General features: G+C 47.4%; 1 protein-coding gene across 7 annotated transcripts in view; it reads left to right on the top strand.

Moving 5' to 3' along the window:
• Nucleotides 1-22,322, top strand: part of KATNIP (katanin interacting protein) — a 193,286-nt gene that overhangs the window by 20,832 nt on the left and 150,132 nt on the right. For all 7 annotated transcript variants that reach the window (XR_012000598.1, XM_026011061.2, XM_026011060.2 and 4 more), the window contains exon 2: nucleotides 660-715. Coding sequence is in view for 5 of the 7 variants with exons in the window: in XM_026011061.2 (XP_025866846.2) it covers nucleotides 660-715 (56 nt within the window). In the remaining 2 variants the exon portion in view is untranslated. The remainder of the gene's footprint in view (nucleotides 1-659; nucleotides 716-22,322) is intronic.

The raw sequence follows: 22,322 nt of genomic DNA, 5'->3' as shown, positions 1-22,322 counted from the left end.
CCATTAATTTTCCATCAAGGAATCCTTTTATAATGGACACTTTCATAAGAGTTGTGAAAACTGCATTTGGAACAGCATATTTAAACCTTATGATGTTGAGCTGTTGAATTTATATGTACTTTCAAATGTTAGTCTTCCAGTTTTCTAAGAAAAGCAGCATTCTCTCTGAAATTGCCCGTTATATGGGAAATGCAGGTGATTACTGCTAATTCACATCTGTACTATCACCTAGGTGGCGAGTTTGGGGGTTTGGTGAAGCGCATTGGTATGCACTCATCAAAGGTTATGTGTATGTGCACAGTGGAAGGCATTTTTGTGGAAGGCATTTTATATAATTCCAAACAATTTAATAAAAATGTAATTCGACTGGGAAATCTACAGCCAGCCCTTGCAGAGTGCAGATAATGTTCCAGATTAAAGAGCTGAGGCTTTGTTCATTACAGTCAAATAACGTAAGTGTGTGAATTACCATTTCCTTGCCGTTGGTCTATTTCAAGAGTATGCCATTTTCCCACTATAATAATAGACTACATTTTCTTAAAATCATTTGATTATGATTGGTCCCGTCTATTCAGTTTGCAAATAAAAAGCTTTTGCAGTGATAAACTAGCTGTTTTAAAATAGCCTTAATCTCTGGTTCTGCTTTTGAACCGCTACAGGTCAGACTCTGCGAAAGGGTGACAGAAGCCGCTCGTGCTCGCGGGAGAAAAAGGAGGTAAATGTGGTCACTGGTGAAGGTGGGTGGGAAGCATCTTTGTTTGAAAGGACCTGAGGGAGCATGCTGGTGAGTAAGGATTCCTGGATTTCCTGCTTGGGTCTCTCTGAGTTTCAGGCTTGAATCCTGGACCAAACGAGAGGTGACACCTAGAATTCTCAACCAAAGTGTCACTCGTAGTAACAATCTCTTACGAAGTGGATCAGTTAGCTTTGTCTGCGTAACAAATCAAACCCACATTTCAGTGATGTGAAACAACGGCTGTGCATTTAGTTCGTGATTCTGTGAGTTGTCAGTTTGGGCTAGGCAGTTCTGCTGATTTCAGCTGGACTTAGGCATTTGCAGTGAGCCACTGTGTCACCTTGGCGATGGCTGATATCAGTAGTGTGTTTTGGCTCTCTTTCAGTGCTTTCTCGTCTACCAGCAAGCCAGCCAGCTTTGTTCATAGGGGGGTTCAGGGAGTCAAGAACATGAAGAGGGGAAGCTGCAGGAACTCTCAAGCCCTGGGCTTGGAACCAGCACCGTGTCACTTCTCCCACTTTGTTTTCTTTAAAGCAAGTCACATGGTCAGGCCAGATTGAAGGGGTGGGAATAGGCCTCACCTCTGGATGGGAAATCTACAAATACTGTGGCCATTCTTGAAACCCGCAGCACTGAGCCCACCTGCTCTGTACTTGGCATAAGGGATGAGAGAGACAGCCCTGATCTCAGGGTGTGCTTGGTGTAGATGGAAGGGATGGGCAACAGGATCATTATAATGCCATGTGAGAAGGACAAAGAGAGTGGAATTTCAATACAGAAAAGGGGTCTCCTGACTCTGCCAGTGGTCTCCAGAAAGACATGCAGCAAAGCCTCTTAAAGAACGAGCAGCAGTTTTTTGGGCCAAGTAAAGAGCATAGTCAAAGTCTGAGAGAAACAGAAGGTTGCAAGATTACTGAGCTGGAGGGTACAAAGTGGAAGCAAGGACCCCGAGGTTATCACAGGGCCCTTGGATCAAGTCTCAAGCTCATAGGAGTCTGGATTTGAGTCTTACGTTGTGGCAGATGGGTGTAGGGGTACCAGCATGTGAAGGTATGTGACTCATCATAAGTATGGACCAATGTTGAAATTCATCAGCTCTTACCTGCTGCATCCTCAGAGTTGGCCTCACCTCAGCCAACTGAGGCAGGTTGAGGTTGGACCACGAAGGACCTCGGGTGCTTTGCAGTAGCTGTCATCCTGCCCCCTCTTGTCTCCTTTCTCCTCTGTAGCCAGAATAGCCAGTGTGGGTTTTCTTCTTATTTAAGCATCCTACCTGGTTCGCAGGCTGGGACTTTGGTGCTGCTTGAAAACATCTAAATGTCAGCCCTGGTGGCCATTCTAGAAACTGAAACAGGGTGGGTTCTGTTGCTCCTTCCTGGTAGGAACATTTTTCTGGAAGCAGGAGCAGGCGTGCCCATCTCCCTCAAGGTCCTTCCAGGGACTTGGAGGGTAGAGGAGCCAGAACAGGAGTGAGCACAGGCCCACAGGCTCCTGGCCTCCCTTAGGAAAGTGACCTAGAGTGGGGACCAACCCCTACACCCCTCCATCCTCCCAGCCAGAAATGAACTGTTTCAACCTAATGGAGGCTTTCAGTCACAGAGTAACATCATCACATTTATCCACATTAAGAGATTTGCTAGGAATCAACAGAGCAGGGCAGCAGGTAACTAGTTGAGATACTCGTTTCCACCTCTCTCTTTCTCCTTGGCAACAAGACTCCCTAATTGCTGCTTTCCTGGCTACTCCCGTCATGCCAGTTGCCCGAGAGCATTTCAGATCACTCCTCTTCTGCAAAGTGCTTGAAATGAGAAAAAAAACAGAGCAGAGATATTTATCACAATATCTAACTTTCACCCCGAAAGATATTTAAAATGGTTTTAGGCCTTTCTGAAAAAGAGGGCGTTGACTCTCCTAACAGGGCTTTTGTTTGGTTAGAAAAACAAGAGAAAGAAACAAAGAGCAAGCTACTAGGATGCTCATCTTGATATATTATAACATGCTTTTCCTGCCCTCCTCCTCCTCCCACATCCCTCCCCCATCACCTGCAAAATTGTACTTGCTGACACTCTGGGCCTTATACAAGATGCCAGGTATAGATCAGACTCTGTCACCATGAAAGGCAAAGAGAGGACAAGCTGGTTGGAACAAGCAGACAGGGAGGTGTATCATGTTGCTTCGGTAGTGAGGTGTCATAGACCTGCTCACCCCATGGCAGGTGAACATGCTGTTTCCTTCCGGGGTCGGGACTGGGTACCCATCTGTGTGGTCGTGGCGCAACACGGCGAAGTGAGGAGGGGAGGCTGTTCTCAACGAGCTCATCAGGCCAAATTTAAGCCAAAGATGTTTTATTTGGCCTAGACTCTATTACATTTTTTTGAAAATTAGATTCCTGCATTTATGACTTTCACATAAAAATGCCCACTTCTGGCTTCTTTGATAAAATGGAGAAGAAGAGCAGAGGCCTTATTCCCATAAGGCAACACTAGGGAATGGCTGGTGTTGAGGTAGGCACCCCGCTCTCCGTGGGGTCCTCCATTCAGCCATCCCTGCCCTCCACACACAGCTACCCAGTAGCAAACAGGTACCAGCAACCATATTGTGGCAGCCCCGTGCCGAGTGCTGTGTGTCAGCAGTCACAAACACTGTTGCACACTAGAATCACCCAGGAGCTTTTTTTTTTTTTTTCTTAAGATTTTATTTATTTATTCATGAGAGATAGAGAGAGAGAGAGAGAGGCAGAGACACAGGCAGAGGGAGAAGCAGGCTCCATGCAGGGAGCCCAATGTGGGACTCGATTCCGGGTCTCCAGAATCAGGCCCTGTGCTGAAGGCGGCGCTAAACCGCTGAGCCACCCGGGCTACCCCTTCCCCAGGAGCTTTTTATTTTTATTTTTTAATTTATTTTTATTTTCTTTTTAAAGATAGATAGATAGATAGATTGATTGATTGATTGATTGATTTATGAGAGATAGAGAGAGAGGCAGAGACACAGGCAGAGGTTGAAGCAGGCTCCAGGCAGGGAACCTGACATGGGACTTGATCCAGGGTCTCCAGGATCACGCCCTGGGCCGAAGGCAGCGCTAAACCGCTGAGCCCCGGGCTGCCCCCCAGGAGCTTTTTAAATACCCCAAAGTTTAGGCCTCTTTCCAAACCAGTTAAATCAGAATCTCTCGGGGTGGGGCCCAGGCTTGAAAATTTTATAACCACCTCCTAACCACAGGTGAAAGCCAGTGCTTGGTCTGTGTTAAGTAACCCTTGTCCTCGTCCTTTCCTGAGCACTGCGTGCCTGTATGGCCCCAAAACACCCCAGTTCTCAAAGCCCTCCCACAGATACACGTAAAACCCCAACAGGTGCCAGAGGAGGTAGAGTAGGCTTCCTGGAAGAGGCAGCTTGAACCCCGAGGTCTTGGAAGGGCTACAGTCTTTGCAGAATCATGCATCTGATGGCTAGCTGGAAGCCAATAGATACTTTTCTCCGTTTAGCTAGGTAAAAATATTCTCGGCCTTGTCTCTAACAAGTATTCATGGTTTCTGCCTGTGGAGATTATATAGTGTTTATGGCCCTTGGTCATGAATTATTAATGATTTTGAAATTGTGGTCATTGTAGTTTACTCAAAAATCATTAGGAAGTAAATTTATCACACAGTGCTCAAAAAAAGTAGAAAAGAAAATCACGAAGGAGGGAAAAAAAGTCTTTATTCGTCAGCTCCCCAGCACCGTGGGGCTCATGGGCATGGCACTGGAGACACATCCTATGACACAGAGCCACAGGGGCCCCAAGAAAATGAATTAGTTCCCACAATGCATTCCTCCTGTCTCAGACAGATCCCAGTCATATGACCTTGGATGATTCTTTTGACTCCTCATACCGCCTTTTGAGATTTTTCTTTACTGGGCAGTAATGTGTTAAAGTACCCTGCACGATGCCAGACCTGTAGTAAGCATTCCATAAATATTCGTTGTTATGGTATTTTTTTTTGTTTTTTTGTTTTTTGTTTTTTTTTTTTGTTGTTATGGTATTTTAATCATTTCTTAGCATGTCTAATATTTAACAGAGAGATATTCATGTCCTTGGACAGAGAAGGCGCACAATTATATTTCTTACTGAAGGGGTCTCCCTTGCTCTAGCTGGACTTTGGGCTGATTCCAGCCTTCCAATCTCCTGGCTGTGTGCCCTCAGGCAGGTGGGCCCAGGCAGGCTAGATCCAGTGCCTGGGCTAGATCAGTGCAGTCTGAGAGTCTCCTGTGATAATGCACTGCTGCCTTTTGCAGCTGATTGGAGATTCTGAAAAATGCTCTTAACAGCACACTCATCTGCTGAGCTCACTTTGTAAAGGACTGCAAAAGTCATTTAACTCAACCACCTAGAAAATGTTAAGCTTTCCCTCTGCATGCAGGTACAAGCGCATGCACGCACGGCATGCTTACACATACACACACACACACACACACACACACACACGAGCACTTCCTGCTACTAAGCAAAGCCACTCAGTGCAAGGACTAGAGACTCCTTCCATCTTTGCCACATGGCAAGAGGAACTGGATCTCAGGAGAACACAGTGAAGGAGAGAGTCCAGGAATCAGGCTGCTTCCGGGGATGGGGAATGCTGGATGACCCTCTCTTTGGACCATCACAGACATGCCACCCCGCCCCTCTGGTCTATGCACCTGTCATTGTCTTGATGCTCTTCCCTATCCTTCCTTCTCCCTCCCCTTCCCTACCTTCCTTCTCCCAGTTCAGACACAGAAAGAGAGTCTGATTGACCTGTAATCAATACCAAAGGGTATTCAGGGGACACAGTGCTCTTGATTTCAGCCCCATCAGATGCCCTCTCAAGAAGCAACCACAGTAAGCAATGGCTTGTGTGTCCTTCCAGAAATCCTTCCATAGCTGTGCAACTATGCAGAGCATATCTGTCCTTCCCTGTCCCAATGATAGCACAGCAACACATGCTGCTTTTTTTCTTGGATTTTTTTTTCATTTAATAATGTGTCTTGGAGAGCATTCCATAGCAGGACATGTGCACAGACCCCGTCCATTCCTCTTTATGGCTGTACAGTGCTCCATTGTGAATGCACAGAAACACGGTCCTTTCTTTGAAACCTTTAGGGCCAAAGGTATTTCACTGTTTTAGAATTTAGAAAGTAATACCATCCCAGTATGGCCTAGAATAACACCCTATAATCAAAAATATTAATGTTATCTGCAGGGAAACATGAATATTCATACTAACCAGGATAGATAAAGGCTGTAAGTTTCATATTAGTTCTGATCCGGTTTTGATACCAAATAAATGCGTGTAAGGGAGTGTGGACCTGTCCATAGATATATCACTGTCCCTGGTTGACAACTTTCTAGGCTACTAAGAGAATTTGCTGCTTTAAGAGTACTTTATCTTATTTTATTTTAAGATTTTTTTTTTTTTTTATTCATAAGAGACACAGAGAGAGACAGAGACATAGGCAGAGAGAAAAGCAGGCTCCCCGTGGGGAGCCTGATGCAGGACTCAATCCCAGGATGCCGGGATCATGCCCTGAGCCAAAGGCAGACAATCACTAAGCCACCCAGGTGTCCCTGTAAGAGTACTTTAAAGAATACCCTAGAGCAGACCTCTTTGTGCACAGGTCCAGAAATTGCCAAAGGTTAAATTCTTAAAAGTAGGATGACTGACTCAAAGGGTATGCGCTTTTTATTTTTATTTTATTTTATTTTAATTCATAGAGACAGAGAGAGAGAGAGAGAGGCAGAGACACAGGCAGAGGGAGAAGCAGGCACCATACAGAGAGCCCGACGTGGGACTCGATCCTGGGTCTCCAGGATCACGCCCTGGGCTGCAGGCGGCGCTAAACCACTGCACCACCGGGGCTGCCCGGTATGCACTTTTTAAACCTGGGCATTTCCATTTTGTCTCCCAACAGCATAAGAGAGGCAGTGCTTTTTGTTCTAGGCTACCTGGTAGCATACTGGCCAGATTGATGTGTGACTGCCCACACCAGGACCATTTGATGGCCACCCCTGCATGCTCTCTAGTCCGCTTTCCTTAGCAGGGAGTAGGAGCAGGGCAGCTGTCCTGAGAAGGATTTGGAGGCATGTCTAGCACCTTGATTTCTGAAAGCCATATGTCCCAGGCCCTTGGCTCTCAGCACCTTGTCTGGCTGGTTGCAGCAGCACCAATGGGACTGGTGACTTGTCCTGTAAGTTTCAGACTCTACTAGCCACACAGTCTGCAGACCCTTCTTCCTCATTTCAAGTCCCAGTGTTCTGGGCCACTTCAGCCTTCTGGGGAATCAGGTGCCAACCCTTCCATCATATTTATAGATTTCAACCCCTTTGTTTAAAAATTTTAAAAATAATTAAAAAAAAAAAAAAACAAAAAACGAAGCAGGCAGGGGGGAGAAAAAACAATTCAAGTTGAGAGTCCTGTGTTACAAGAGCCTGTCCAATTTGACGGCTGATGTTCCAAATCCACACTTTTCCCGAAATGAAAGCTTTCAGTTCACATTTCTGGGCAGAGAAGGACTAAATCCATTTTCTAGCCAATTGCCAAGTGCATTCCCAGTTGTGAAGTTATAGCTGTCAGGCTTTCTGTCTCTTGAGGGCTTGGTTTCTGTAGGTCCGGGAATTTTGAAGTGGGAGGCCGTCAGGACACCAACAACTTCTGATCACTCCAGAGCAAACAAGTCACGTGGCGGGTTTAGAAGCCACTCAGCAAAGTAGTGGAGTCTGAGAACCCTGGAAGCAAACAGCCTGGTTCCTAGGGGAGCCCCATCACTCAGGCCAGTTGCCTATTCTGCCTGTGACTTGATCTCCTAAAGAGTAGGGATCATAGAGAGCCTGCCTCAGAAGGTCGTGGGAAGAATTCAGTGATTCAATACGTGTCAAGTGCTTGCAGGGGTGCCTGGCCACCTACAAGGAGCTCAATAAATGTTGTATCCTGTAATTTAGGACTGGCAGGGGCAGAGCAGCCTGTTGAGAAAGCTAATCCCTTCAGAGTCAGAGGTGGATGAGAGTTCTGGCCACAGAAAAGTGAGCTACAATTGGGCCAGTGTTCCTCACCCCTTTGGGGTGATGGAAACTCATCACACCCAAAGGCCAGCCTACCGTGAGACCCTTGCAATCAGGCCAGGAGCCACAGGAGATGTGTCCACAGACCTGGTGTCAGGAACCCACGTTTGACAGCAAGGCCAAGACGAAAGCCTCGGAAAGCAAAGAGAATCAATTTCTGATAAAATGCCAGGAAGGAGATTGACGTGTCGGAAACCTTCCTGGTATCAGCTTAGCTTCCAGCACAAGATTAAACTCTAGGAAAAACCCATCAGAGAGCCGCAATTTGTGACCAGAGAGAGATAATGTTGACAGCTTCCCCTTCCCAGGTCTGTTTTGGATAAACAATGTGCCCTTCAACAGAGCTTCATCAGAGTTTTCTCTATTTCCAGATCTGAGGCATGAAATTGCCTTGAAAGTGTCTCCTTTTTCCTCCCAACCCCCAAATTCACTTTTGTAGAATACAGAATGTTGGTTAGAAAACAGAATGATACTGTCTAAGAGAAGGAGCTTCCTGCGAATTCCTCTTGAAAGGTATGTCTGCAGGGGGAGGAAGGTCCTATCAGAATGTAAGAGCTATCCCTTCAGTCTGTGGATCCTTCTGGAAGAGCAGGACAAGGGCCATGACAGTGGTAGGCCATGTGGGCTCCAGCCACCACTGCTGACCATGGGCACACTTCCTGTCCCCTCACTGGGCCTCCATTTCCTCTGCGTCCCCCAGTCTGACAAGAGCCATCCATCTGTGACATCCATTTCCTTAGGGTTCACAGGCTGTCTCTTGGACTCCCCTCCTCAAACTAGCTTCATCTAGAAAGGGAATTTGTTGCCTCACCTAGCCAAAAAGTTCTGGGCGTGGCTGAATGCGGTCATGCTCATTCAGTCCCTCTAGACTCGTCCATGACAGGACTTTCCCCAGCAGGCTGTTGCATCTCAGAGCAAGCTAGCTGCCAGCAGCCCCAGGCTGGAGGGCACTTGGGGGAAAGGCACAGGCGCTGGAGCCAGACAGCCTGGGGTTGAATCCCAGTTCCTCACTTACCAAGTGCGTATCTGCCTGTGGGCCTTCATATGTAGAATGGGGATACTGGTGGTGCCCACCTTATCTGGTCATCGGGGGTGCTCTGAGCGGTGCCTGGCATGTAGTATACCCAGAAAAAGTGACAAGTGCTTTTTCCACTCCTTTCCTTCCTATAATTCCTATAATTCTTTCAACAACTGTAGCTAGAGAGAGCAATGTGAGACGCATTGCCAGCCCAGGGTTTTATACCACTCCAGTGACAGGGCTGGGGGTGGGGATGGGTTGACCCCATGTGAAGCACATGCTGAGGAAGGGGTGTTTTCCCAAAGGATAATCAGGATCCTGTTACCAGAAGACAGGGAGGTGGGGAAGGCTAGACAGCAGGCAGAAGGCAGTGGCTGTCCAGCACACGGCCATCTCGCACTGGGGACAGTGGGGCTGACAGTAGTGCAGTTGTTAAATCCCCATGAGACCCCATGAGGTGAGCAACATTTTCCTCCTCTTGTAAGTGAGGGACCTGGGCTCACAGCAAAGAGGCAAGCTGTCCCAGCCACCGCAGCAAGTCCAGGGCCACGCTGATCCTCCATGTTCTGTGCACTGTGAAAAGTGGCAAGTGCATGCCTTACCCCAGAGGGACCTCAGGCAAGTTCTGTGACCCATCCCAGGGTCGTGGGGCAGTGCCCACAGGTCCAAGGGTTGAGGGTATTTGATCCACCTGGGCTGCACAAGAGCGAGTCCTGACTGCCTTGCTGCAAACAGCCCAACCCGTACAGTACTGGGGCCTCATTGACAGCTTGGGAAGCACATAGTTGCCCAAAACACTCACTTTGGAAATGTGTCTTATGGCTGTGGCCTCTGCTGTGTCACCAATGACAGGCTTCCTAATATCTTCGTCCAGAGGCACACATTGGGTGCAGTTGGCACAGCAACTAGGCTGCATGTGGCTATTACCTTTTCTTGGCCATCTTGGAAATGAGGCACCAAGAGCAAGGATCAGTTTCTTTATCTGTAAAATGGGCATCTTCGGTCCTTCCTCCCAAGTTTGAGGCCTCAGGGAGGTTAAGAGAGATGAACACACCAACTGGCTTTCTTACAGGTCACTTTCCCTCTTCTCCCCATGGACCCTATCGCTGGCTCAGAGTTATCCAGAGGACTACATCCATCCTCCTGGGGTGACAGGGAAGTGAATAGGAAGGCAGGGGCAATGACAGCCAGATCATGCCAAGCTGAGATAGATCTGATATTCTCTGCATCCCCAAATGCAGTTAATGACAGCTGGAACCCAATCAGAGGTCAATAAAAAGAGTAGTGCCCTTCCCTGCCCCCACTATAGGATTCAGCACAAAACTGTAAAGTATCAGGAAATTCATCGAGGCTCTCCACTTGTTTTTTGTTTCTTTTCTTTTTTTTTTTTTTTTGATGTAGAAACCTAAACTCTTTCTTTTTACTTTTACTAAAGATTTTTAAATTTCATTTCATTTGAGCAAGAGAGAGCATAAGCAGGGGGAGGAGCAGAGGGAGAGGAAGAAGCAGACTCCCCACTGAGCAAGGAACTTGATGTGGGCTGTATCCCAGGACCCTGGGATCATGACCTGAGCTGAAAGCAGATGGTTAACCTGTTAAGCCCGGAGGCATCCTGAAACCTAAACTCGTCCAAAAAAAAATTATTTGGGCTGCTCATGCTTTGCCGATGCCCTGGAAGATGGCACAAGAGAGATAGAATGGCAGGAATAGTCAAGGACGGGGCAGGGCTCTAGCTCAGACTTGCCGGGGCTTGCATCCTGGCTCTAGCTGTGTGGCCTATAACAAGTTATATTCTTTCGTTATATATTTCCGTGTCTCAATTTCCCCATCTGCAGAATGGAACTGAAAATGGAGTACCTCAACACGGGGTTGCTGAGCGAAGTAGAGAATAGTGCTTGTGAAGTACTTGGAACCATAGCTGCACCTGCTGTTCAGGTGTGTGTGGCCCATCCTGGCGTCCTGTCCATCTGTGCCACCAGGAGGGGGAGCACCAGAGGTGGGGCTGGTGCAGTCCACATTGGCAGGCACCCACCCGGGTCCGGCCTGCATTAGACATTTACCATCTCTTTCTGATTCCAGAACTAATGGATGCTAACTGTAGTGAAATTAGAAAATACAGAAAGGTACACCAATCTGTCATTGTCCTACCACTTAGATAATCTCCATCACTTGCTCCCATGTTTCCTTCTGGCTTTTTTGTGCACAGCTACCTGTATTTCAGAATTAGGGTCATGCTACTAGACAATTAGAAAACGCCTACCTTCCATTCTTCTTTTTGCTTTTTATTTATTGAGATGTAACTTATATATAATAAAGTGGATGATCTTAAGTACATAGTTTTAAGAATTTATACAACTGCATATGCATGTGTTGGCACTACTCCCATCGAAAGATAGAACATTCCTAGCTCCCCAGGAGGCAACTTCATGCCAACTTCTTGTTCATACACCTCTCCAAGGGTATTATCTATATCTACTGTCTTGACTCGTAGAAAAGTTTTGCCTGTATTTAATTTTATATAAATGGAATCACAGAGTAAGTACTTATTTTATGTTTTATTGGTTTTCTTTTGAAGATTTTTACTTATTTATTTGAAGGAGAGAGAGAGAGCACAAGAGCAGGGAGGAACAGCTGAGAGAGAGGGAGAAGCAGGCTCCCTGCTGAGCAGGGAACCTGACACAGGGCTCCATCCCAGGACGCTGGGATCATAACCTGAGCTGGAGGCAGACGCTTAACAGACTGAACCACCCAGGTGCCCCAGGTTTCTTGTAAACATATCTGTGAGAGGGGTGCCTGGGTCATGTAGTTAGGCGTCTGACTTGGTTTGGGCTCAGGTCATGATCTCAGAGTTGTGAGATTGAGCCCCTCATCTTTTTTTTGTTTTAAAAGATTTTATTTATTTATTCATGAGAGAGGGAGAGGCAGGCTCCATGCGGGGAGCCCGACGTGGGACTCGATTCCGGGTCTCCAGGATCACACTCCGGGCTGAAGGCGGCGCTAAACCGCTGAGCCACCCGGGCTGCCCTCGAGCCCCTCATCTGGCTCCACGCTCAGCACTGTCTGCTTAAGACTCTGTCCCTCTGCCCCTCCCTAAAATAAATAAATAAGCCTTTTAAAAACAAAAACATTTGTGAGATTCATCTGTCTTTAAGAGTATCAGTAGTTTGTTCCTTATTGCTGTGGTATAGACCTTCAGTTCTTTTATTAGAAGAATTAAATTGCAAAACAATTCGGGTTCATTGTTGTCATTTTAAAAATTCCAAGTTTAGGCATTGAATAAAAATTCCACTTGAAATTTACCCCAATATCATTCTTCTCCCTGGAAATAACCAGTTCTCAGTGAGATGTTCATCTTTCTGGACCTCATTCTGTTTGTACAGTTCTGTTCATTGTTTCCATTGGGAGTGAATTTGGCTGCACATAACAGAAAACCCAGCTAATAATGGCCTAAGTTGGGGCTCAGCAAGCTTTTTCTGTAAAAGGTCAGATAATACATGTTGTAGGCTTCACAGGCCACACAGTCTGTCTCTATCATAACTACTTAGCTCTGTCATTATAATGCGAAGGCAGCCTTATCAAATATGTAAATGAGTGGGTGTGGCTGTGTTCCAGTAAAACTATCTGCAAAGATAGGTGGCAAGCCAGATTTGGCCTATAGGCTGTAATTGGCTGACCCTTGGCTTAACAGAAGGGATTTGTTTGGCTCCAGTGGCAAGAAATCTGAAATAGCCTCATAAGAAAAACCCAATTCACTTTCCTACCAAAAATATTTGAGAATGCCTGCAACCTTGCAAATAGTAGGTATTAACAGACTTTTATATTTTTGCCAATATTCTTGGTCCCTATTCCTGCATTTTGGGTAAATGCCTCTCCCTGATCTTTCAGCTCAGTGATTTTATCTGTATCTGTATCTGTTTCTAGGCTGCTCTTCACTGTCTTTTGATCTTTTTATTTTGATGATTAAATCTTTTCCTCGTGATTTCTAATTAATTCCTCTCCATACTAGGTTATTCTTGTCTGATGGAGACAATGTCCCCTGTTATCCCTCTAAGAATATTAAATATACTTAAAATATCTCTGTTTGCATCATTATCTCTGTCTTTGGTTGTTGTTCCTTCTGTTAGTTGAGTTGGCCTGTCTCTTCCGTGGTGTGAGTTTTCCTGGAATGTTTTGTGATTGGTGCATGTGTGCTTCTGTGTTCTGTGAGCTCCTGTTTTCTTTGTGGAGGCCTTTCTTCCTTCCTTCCTTCCTCCCTTTGACAGAGAGTGTGAGCTGACAGGGAGGGGCACAGGGAGAGAGAGAATCCCAAGTAGGCTCTACCCCCAGTGTGGAGTCCAGTGCAGGGCTCAATCTCACAACCCTGAGATCCTGATCTGAGCCAAAATTAAGAGTCAGATACCCAACCAACTGAGCCACCTGGGTGCCCCTGGATACATTTCTTTTTAGCCGCCGGTGATCATGTCAGAGGGGTGGAGCTTGCTGCAAGAAGTGTGGAGCTAATAGTTTGTCTTCTGAGCACAGGATCTTCCATTTCCTTCTGGTTATATCCTGCTTTTCTATCACAGAGAACCCTGCCCCCCTCCAGGCACATATCCTCCAAGCTAGGTGGAGCACAGAGCTACCTGTTAGTACCCCAACAGGAGTTTGCAATCTGTGTCTTTGAACCTTGACTTTGAGGCCTCTCCTTTTCCTGGAGAATGTGTTGCCTCTGGGTTTGGAGCAACCCAAGACTGCCTTCTCTTTTTATAGCAGACCTTCCCAGCTTTTCATTTGGCCCATATTTCTTTTCATTAATCCAGTTCTGTTTGCCATCCCATTCTCAGGGATGTCTTGACACTTTTAATCTACCAGGAGCACCCCTTCTCATTTTCCCATGCTCTTATGGACTTTATTAAAGGGTGACTCTTCTGTGGGTTTGGCCAGGAGAGGCTGATGTGTGTACTTGCCCTTGGTCTTCCTAACTCGATTCAATCTCAGGGTGACTCCTTGTTATAGTTTTCGCCTTCCTGGCCACTTCCATCTGAACAGGTTCATATTTCTCAAAAAACACACTGTACTGGAACCAAACTGAACATTCCAACAGTGAACCAATCCATGTAGAATATAGGGATGGCATGTGCTTGCTAATAAAAGCTGGGTTCAGATACTAATTGCTCTCTACTCTATGGGCACATCCATTCAATTCTTTAAGCTTTAGCCTCCTCACCTATCAAATGGGACTAATGATTATAATACCCACCTCACAGATTCACAAGACTATCAGCTGAAATAGTGCATCAAGAGTTTAACATGGGGCCTGCCACACAGTAGGTGCTGAAACATACTAGTTCCCTTCCTCTTTCTCTGACAAAACTTCTAAGACACTCATTGTGTGCGCTGTGGCAGTGGTAGTTGTTGGCAGCCACACCACAGTTAGCTCATACTGAGCACATTAGCTAAAAGCTCTTTGTCTCATGAGCTTTCCTTAAGCCAGACTTCTCTCCTAGTGCCTCTCCTTGTATAGGACCTTTACCTTGGCTATGATGCATTCTGTCAAGCTGTTCCTGATCCATCTTTAGCCTGTAGAAATTGATCTGAATGCAGATTCCATCATCCAGCTTATCCCGTGTGCCTCCCATCTGAATGTCATCTGCAGACTTAATAAACAGGCTTCAATGGCCATATCTAGCCATTGATAAAATTATGGCTTGGGATAGGACCAAGGACAAAACCTCATGGCATGCCACCCTTCAGGGGAAGAGTAATTTAGATGACTGTGCAAAGTTGATTAATTTGTCCAGTTCCTGGAATCCTATGTCCTTGTGGCTTGATTATAATAATATTAGCATCCATGTACTGGGTCTTATTTGCCACAGGCCAGGCACTGAGGTAAGTGCTTTTCATATATTTTTATTTTCTATAACAAGTCTGCAGGGTAGTATTTGCATTACCTAGGACTTGGTTTTTTTAAAAAAAACAATAACTTCAATCTAGCTTTAGCAGAAGAAGGACTATATTACTTCATTACAAGACTCTACAGTGTAGAGGTGCTTGGGTGGCTCAGTCAGTTGGGTGGCTAATTCTTGATTTCAGTTCAGAGCATGATCTCGGGGTTCTGGAATTGAGCCCCATGTCAAGCTCTGTGCCCAGTAGGGTGTGTGCTTGAGGATTCTTCCCCTCCCTCTCCATCTGCCCCCTCCTCCTGCTTGCCCACTCGTGTGTACTCTCTCTCTCTAAAGTGAATAAATAAATCTTTTAAAAAAAAAGACTCTACAGTGTGGGTGCTTCACAGAAGCCAAGGGCAGGAATGAACCTTGTGTTAAGAATGGTGAACCAGAGCTCATGACTTCTAGGGTCCCAGAAAATCCTCTCTATGGTTCTTATCTTTGTGTCTGTCAGCATCTGTCATTCTTCTCACTGGTACAAACCAGCTTTCTCTTTCATGGTCCACCTGGCAGAAAGTAGTCCCACAAGCAACACCTGAGTTTGCTCCTTTCAAGACAGTTTCCAGATCTTCCCTGAACATGTGAATCCCAATTCCCCCAGGATTAGGGGCCTGCCCGAATTGGGTGCCTGCTCCTGGTCCAGCTACCTCCAGTTAGCAGTGGGGTAGTAGTGTCCAGATGCGGCCTGTGGGAGTCTCAGTGCTCTAACCTGTGGCCACCTGTGGCCACAGTACAGCAGGCAATGTCCAGAATCCCCCTGCACACTTTACAAATGAGAGACCCAAAGTCACACAGCTGGTAAGTAGAGAGGCCAGGACTTGACCCTGGTTTTGTCTGATGCTCAAGCTTATGTCAATATAACACGCTCCTTATCCTGGGCCACATTGTCCCAGGGCGGCCTCTGTGGTGGGGTCAGTAAGAGCTGACCATGGTCTCAGGCCAGAGAGCTCAAGGGCCACCTTGTGCCATCACCATGGTCCAGCCCCAGCTCAGGGCTCTGAGATTCCTTGGCTGGTTGATTTGCCTGTTTAGTGATTCAGCAGATGCCATTACAGAACTCACAACTTTGTGGAGGGACCTGATCCTTAAGAGTATAAGCACAGTCTTTGGAGTCTGGTAAAGCTAGATTCAAATTCTGGTGTTTCACTTTTCTACTGGTGACTCTCCGTGCCTCAGTTTCCATAACTGTAAAGTGGAGGTTATGCAAATACCTGCTTTATTAGTTGTTAAAACGATTCAGTGAGATAATACATATAAACTCCATGTGGTCAGCATAGAGTATTTGGTTCTATAAATGGTAGCAGTTTATCAACTCTGGACCAGGGAGAAGGTACAGGAGTCCAGAGGAGAAAGCCTATACCTGAGCCAACAGGGCAGCGATGGGGGCCGTGGGTTGGCCAGGGTTTCAGGGAGGAAAGGACATCGGAGCTGGAACAGTGAATGGACAGGAGGATTGGGGTAACTGGCAAAGAAGAACAACTGCAAACACATGAGCATATACAGGAGCTTGAGGGACCAGCGAGTAAGTAGTTCATTGTGAGAGAAGCAAAGAATAGGTACTTTGAGCAAAGGGGGGTGACTGAGGCCCCAGAGAGAAAACTTTATGCCTTCATATATTGACTTAACAAATATTTGTCAAGTACCTGCTGTGTCCCAGGCACTGTACTGGGTCCCCTCAGTTCTGCAGTGAAGAAGCAGATACACATCCACACCCTTGTGGAGCTTGTGTCCTGGTGGCTAGAAGTAGACACTGAACAAATGAATAAGTGAGACAGGAAGGGTATCAGAGAAAAAACAATAAAGCAGGGAAGGGGGTGGGGAGTGCTGGGCATGGGGGATGGGAGGGGGTCCTCAGGAGGACCTTCCTGAGAAGGGATCAGAGTCTAAAGGATGTTGGCCAGGGGGCAAGGAGCTAGGACAAAAGTCCTGAGGGTGGAGACTGTGTGGCCCAGTTGGGTGGGGGGGATCAGGGGCAGGGAGGTAGGAGGTGGGAGGCAAGGACGCAGGGGTAAATGCTGGGTCTTACAGGGCCTGGTGGCCATTTATAAGGACTTGGGTTTTTGTCTGAGTGAGGAGGGAGCCACAGGAGCATTTTGAGCAGGAGAGGGTCAGAACCAAACAGATTTTAGCAGGATGTGTGTAGAGAATAGACTCTGGGGTAGGGGCCTAAGTTGGAGATGGCTGAGGGCTACAGCAGAATCCCCCGTGGAGGTGATGATGGCTGTGATCGGAGACAGTGGAGGTACAGAGAAGGCGCTGGATCCTGAGCACTCTGAAGGGAGAGCCAGGTGGGCTTGCTGTTGGACTGGCTCTGGGTGGGAGAGAAGGAGAGGGATCAAGAATGGCTTTTAAGGTTCTGAGTACCCAGAAAAAAAGATTCATTAATTCCTGAAACAGGAAGGGGTGGGAACAGCTTTTAGGGGGAAGACCAGGAATTCAGCTTAAAACCTGTCAAGACCTTGAGCAGGCAACTGGATATGAAAATCTGGAATTCAAAGGGAAAGCCATGTCAAGCTTCATCTATCTAGACTGTGAAACCATTGATTTTTTTTTTTTTTTTTTTTTTTTTTTTGAGAGAGAGCAAGGGTTAGTGGAGGTGGGGAGATGGGTTGGGTGAGGCTGGGGAGGCATACACAGAAAGAATTGTAAGCAGGCTCTATGCTTAGCATGGAGCCAAACAGCAGGAGTGGATCTCTGGACCCTAAGACCATGATCTGAACTAAAATCAAGAGTCAGAGGTTGGGGCACCTGGGTGGCTCAGTGGTTGAGCATCTGCCTTTGGCTCAGGTCGTGATCCCGGGGTCCTAGAATCGAGTCCCCTGAGGGGAACCTCCTTCTCCTTCTGCCTATGTCCTTGCCTCTCTCTCTCTCTTTCTCTCTCTCTCTCTCATGAATAAACTCATAAAAAAAAAAAGTCAGAGGCCTAACTGAGTGAGCCACCCAGGAGCCTCTTTTTTTTTTTTTTTCTTTTTTGAGAAGGGAAGTAGGATGGGTGGAGGTCATTAGTTACACAAGTAATACATGAAAACAACTTCCTTGAGAAAATTATTTTCAAGCCTCTAAATAAGGCTTAAAATCCCTTTTGCCAATTCCCACTCCTCCCAAATCCCAGTTTCCCCCTCTGTTGTAACTGTTGTTGGGAGCTTGGCATGCATGCACCCTTCCAGACCTTTCTCTGGGCCTCCATATACCCAAGTGTATCTGTAAAATATACATCGTGCTTTGGGAGTGTGTGTATTTTAACAAAATGGTGTCATAATGAATATGTTGTTGGGCGATGTGCTTTTGTAACTCGTAGTTATCCTTCCTGAACTATGTCTTGGAGACCCATCCTTGGTGTTACAAATGAACCTAGGTTATTTATTTATTTGTTTGTTTGTTTGTTTGTTTATTTATTTATTTTAACTTGTTACGGTATGGTAGGGCCAGACTGTGAGTTATTTGGCCATTTTTCCAATGGGAGGGCATTAGCATTTTGTACATTTTTCCTCGGGCACCTGTGTCTTTCCAGAGTCTTCTAAGGAGTGAAATGACTGGGTCTGAATAGATAGAAGCAATACCAGGTTTTGTTTGGTCTTGTTTTGATAGATATTGCCACACAGCCCCCCAAGTGCCTCTGCCACCTGACTCGCCAGCCTTGGCAGGTTTTTAATGAGGGGAGCTACAGAGATCTGTGTTTTAGAGCAGAGCTCAGTAGTGGGCTGTGGGTTGTAAGGAACGAGGAGGAAACAGAGACCGTGGAATTTGTGGGCTGCTGTCCCACTCTTAGAACCCGCCTTGGGACAGAACACAGGCTACTCAGGGGCTGGAAGAGACCCTCCCTGCTCTTTCCTTTCCTCCTGCACAAACGAAATGCTGTCTTTCCTATAGCCCGCAAGCCTGGCTTCTTCCCTGCCAGCCAGTTTCTATTCCTAGACCTCCTCACCAGCTTGAAGTCATCCCCTTTTGACAAACACACTGGTCAAGACATTATAAAAACACTATTTTTATTAGAGCAGACCGGCTTCTCACTCATCGGGCCTCTTATCCCGCCACCAGCCTGACAACATTCTTTGCCTGCCCCCCTGTGACGCCGCATCTAAGGTTGGCGCACAACCAGGGTTGTGATTGTCACCAACCCAGCGCCTGTTCTGAGGGTGTGATAGCAGCCCCTCTCTGGAGGCAGACCAAATCCTACACCCAGCTGCTCTCCCCAGAAACAGTTTAGCTCAGCCACAGCCCACACGGGCAAAGGAAAGTGGCGTCCTTAAAACAATTACATCATCTTCCCATGAATTTCAGGTGGGTGTCGGCTGTGGTATAAAATGCCTTCAGGGTTAGCTCAGAGAGCTGGGTTGGGGGTCCACCAGGAGTTCAGATTTTGTGCTGCTGGAGCTAGAAACTTCTGAATATTTCTAATCAGCATCATCTTTGTTGCTAACATGTAAGAGCATCTATTACACGCCAGGCCATATTCTGAACAGTTTATGTTTATAAGGGGGATGCTTTCTATCATACCTATTTCTTTTGGTTTTTATTGAGATCTAATTGCCATAACATAAAATTTACCATTTTCAGGTGCACAATTTCAGTGGTAGTTAGCATATTCATAGTGCTGTGCGATCATCGTTACTACCTAATCCCAGAATGTGTATATCACCCCAGAGAGAAAGCTGTACCCATTAGTGGTTACTCCCTATTTCTCCTTCCCCCAGGCCCTGGCATCCATCAGTCTGCTCTCTTTGTCTGTGGATTTGCTTGTTCTGGACATTTCATATAAATGTCTGGCATCTCTCACTGAGCATAATGTTTTCGGGGTCCACCCATGTTGTAGTGTGTCAGCACCCCATTCCTTTCTGTGACCTAACAACATTCTGTTGTATGGAGATAGCACACCCTGTTTATCCATTCATCCATTGAAGGACAAGCTGGGTTGCTTCTGCTTTTTGGCTGTTATACACTGTGCTGCTAGAACATCATCCCAGTTTGACAGCCAAGAAAACTCAGACACAAGTACCATTTGCCACTCACTCAAGCAGGATGGGATTCCTACCCAGACATCTGGCTCCAGAGCCAAGTCCCAGCCACCCCTCCCAGCTGCTCGGCAGTCCAAAGAAGACCCGGGAATTGAGGGCCTATGTCATATACCTCCATGGCAACCATATTTCAGAATTAAAAATTGGGTCCTGTGGGGGCGCCTGGGTGGCTCAATTGGTTGGGCCGCTGGCTCTTGATTTTGGCTGAGGTCATGATCTCAGGGTACAGGGATTGAGACCCGCATCAGGCTCTGTGCTCAGCAAGGAGTCTGTTTAAGGATTCTTATTCTCCCTCTGCCCCTCCCCCTGCTCCTGCTCTCTCCCTCTCCCTTTCTCTCCCTCTCCTTCTCTCTCAAATAAATAAATTTTTAAAAATTGGATCCTATGGTGCAAGGAATTCGTCATAGTTTTGGGACTTGGGTCTGTCTTATTTGCATTCCGGACCATGTAGGAAGTCCTGGCTGAATCATTATTGTTCATGCTGTCCAAAATGCATTTGTCAATGTCTTTAATGTAACAAGACTCAGCCGTGCCCTGGAAGCTCATGGTCAAGGAGGAAAGATGTGCTATCTTGGTTCCCCAGGAAGCAGACTCTAGGAGGGAGATATGTTGTGGGGGGCTCTCTGGAATGATGTGAGACTGGGCAGAGGAAGGAGTTGAGTGGTGATCTGGCCTTGGTAATCCCAAAGTAAACTCTGGGGATGGGTGGAGCTTCAGAGACATTCCCAGTTCAGACAAGGAGCCTCAGTCTTTGTACCGTTGGCATCAACCCGTGTCTGAGAGCCAGGATCACCTGGCTTCTTCCTGGGAAGGGATCAGCTGTGAGCTGCCCGCCATCACTGGTCCGGGTACCTGGGAGTCATCTGGGCTGCATCCACAGCAGCTTGGCTGAGAGCTCCTACAGATAGCAGTCCATGAGAAGGAGCCAGGAGCACCACTGGGGGCAGACCTAACCCTGCCTGGGATGGGGGTGAGCAGGGAGGAAGGTGCATCTTCACTGTGCCATGAAGCCTTGAACCCCAAACCTCTATACCCAACTGCCAGCCCATGAACTGCTCCTCTTGGGTGCCTCAGTGTCTCAACACAGCTGCCCCAAACCAAAGTCATCCCTGCTCCCTGCCAGCTTTCAGTGCTCAGAGAATGACAATGCCATGCCTCCCATTACACAGGCCAGACACTGCAGAGCCTTCAGCATCTCTCCTCCTTCATGTCCTTTCTCCAAACCGTCATCCAGCCCTGTGCCTTCACTTTGAAAGTATCTTCTCCCTGCCTCCCCCATTTGCTGACCCCTCTTGTTGTCAGAACACCCAGAGCAGCCTCCTACCTCCTCCTAGCACCTATCCTTGGCCACCTCCATTGTCCTATTCCCGCATCCCCCACCTCTGCTCCAAAAACCTGTTGTGGCTCCCTGGTGGCCTGGGGTTGAGGGCAAATCTTGCTGTGGGCCACATGGCATTGGTGGTCCAGCCCCTCAGCCCATGTCATTCCCCCACTCCCCTTCCTGTCTCCAGCCCCGTGGAGCTTTCTTGTTCCTCCTGTTATTTGCACGTTCTTGCCACATGGCCTTCCAATGTGTGTCCACTCTGCTTGGAACACATTCGCCTCTCTGCCCCTAATTACCTTGTTTACCCTTCATGTTTTGGTTCTGTGTCAGCCCTCCATGAAGCCCCAGCTGTCCCCCTGCTGTTATCATGTGTGTCCCTGTAACACTGCTCAGGGTGTCCTGTATCTGCCTCCAGAGTGCTTGAAATGGTACACGACATATATATATGGTGGCAGGCTCATTTGTCTAAAATTGGGCCCCTTCCCGAAAGCATCAGCTCCAAAGGCGAGGGAACTTGTCCTGGCACAGGCCAGGAGGTGCTCAGGAAGCCTGAGAGCTTTTCCTGAGGGAAGGAAGGAAGGGGGTCAAGGGGTAAAGAGAGGGAAGGAAAGGATCATGGTCCCATGTGGTCAGGGGGAGGGGATGGGGGTATGGGAGCTGATATGACCTGCTTTCCTTATATCCTAGATCTCCATGAGCTCACCTGGCAAACATTTGACTGTAGTGGGTGAGGGGATGTGGAATTTAGGCCCTCAAGCCCACTGTACCGTCCCAGATTGGAGCATGAGATTCCCCTCCCTTCCTCGGGATTTCCCCCCCTTCCCACCCCGCCACCACCCCAGCACCTGTCACTGGCATGGTGGGCTTTGCCCTTCACCGGGCTAAAGCAGACCTTAAATGTTGGAGGCTAGTCCCTCTGGCTATCCCCTGAGATCAAACCAGTGTGCTCTGAACATTTTCCATCCCAACCCCCAGACACACTTCCAGGGCTCCTTGCCCTATGCTTTTACACACTTTATCCCCTGCCTGGATGCCCTTCCTGTCCCTCCCCTGCCTTCCCCCGACCGTCTAGTGAGCTCCTTTACAAGCTGGCGCTGTCTCCTCTCCTCTCCTCTGTAGAGCCAGCCCAGCCCTGGGTGGTGCCCGGCATCCATGCTCTCCGCCCTGGGCCTTGGCATTCATGCCTCCCGTTGGTAGCAATTATCCCATGGCATCCAAGCATTTGTGTTTCAGGGA

Source organism: Vulpes vulpes, chromosome 3, assembly GCF_048418805.1.
Source record: "Vulpes vulpes isolate BD-2025 chromosome 3, VulVul3, whole genome shotgun sequence".
In the NCBI taxonomy this organism is placed as follows: Eukaryota; Metazoa; Chordata; class Mammalia; order Carnivora; family Canidae; genus Vulpes; species Vulpes vulpes.
The sequence above is the reverse complement of the archived record's forward strand: the minus strand, read 5'-3'. Positions and strand labels throughout refer to the sequence as shown.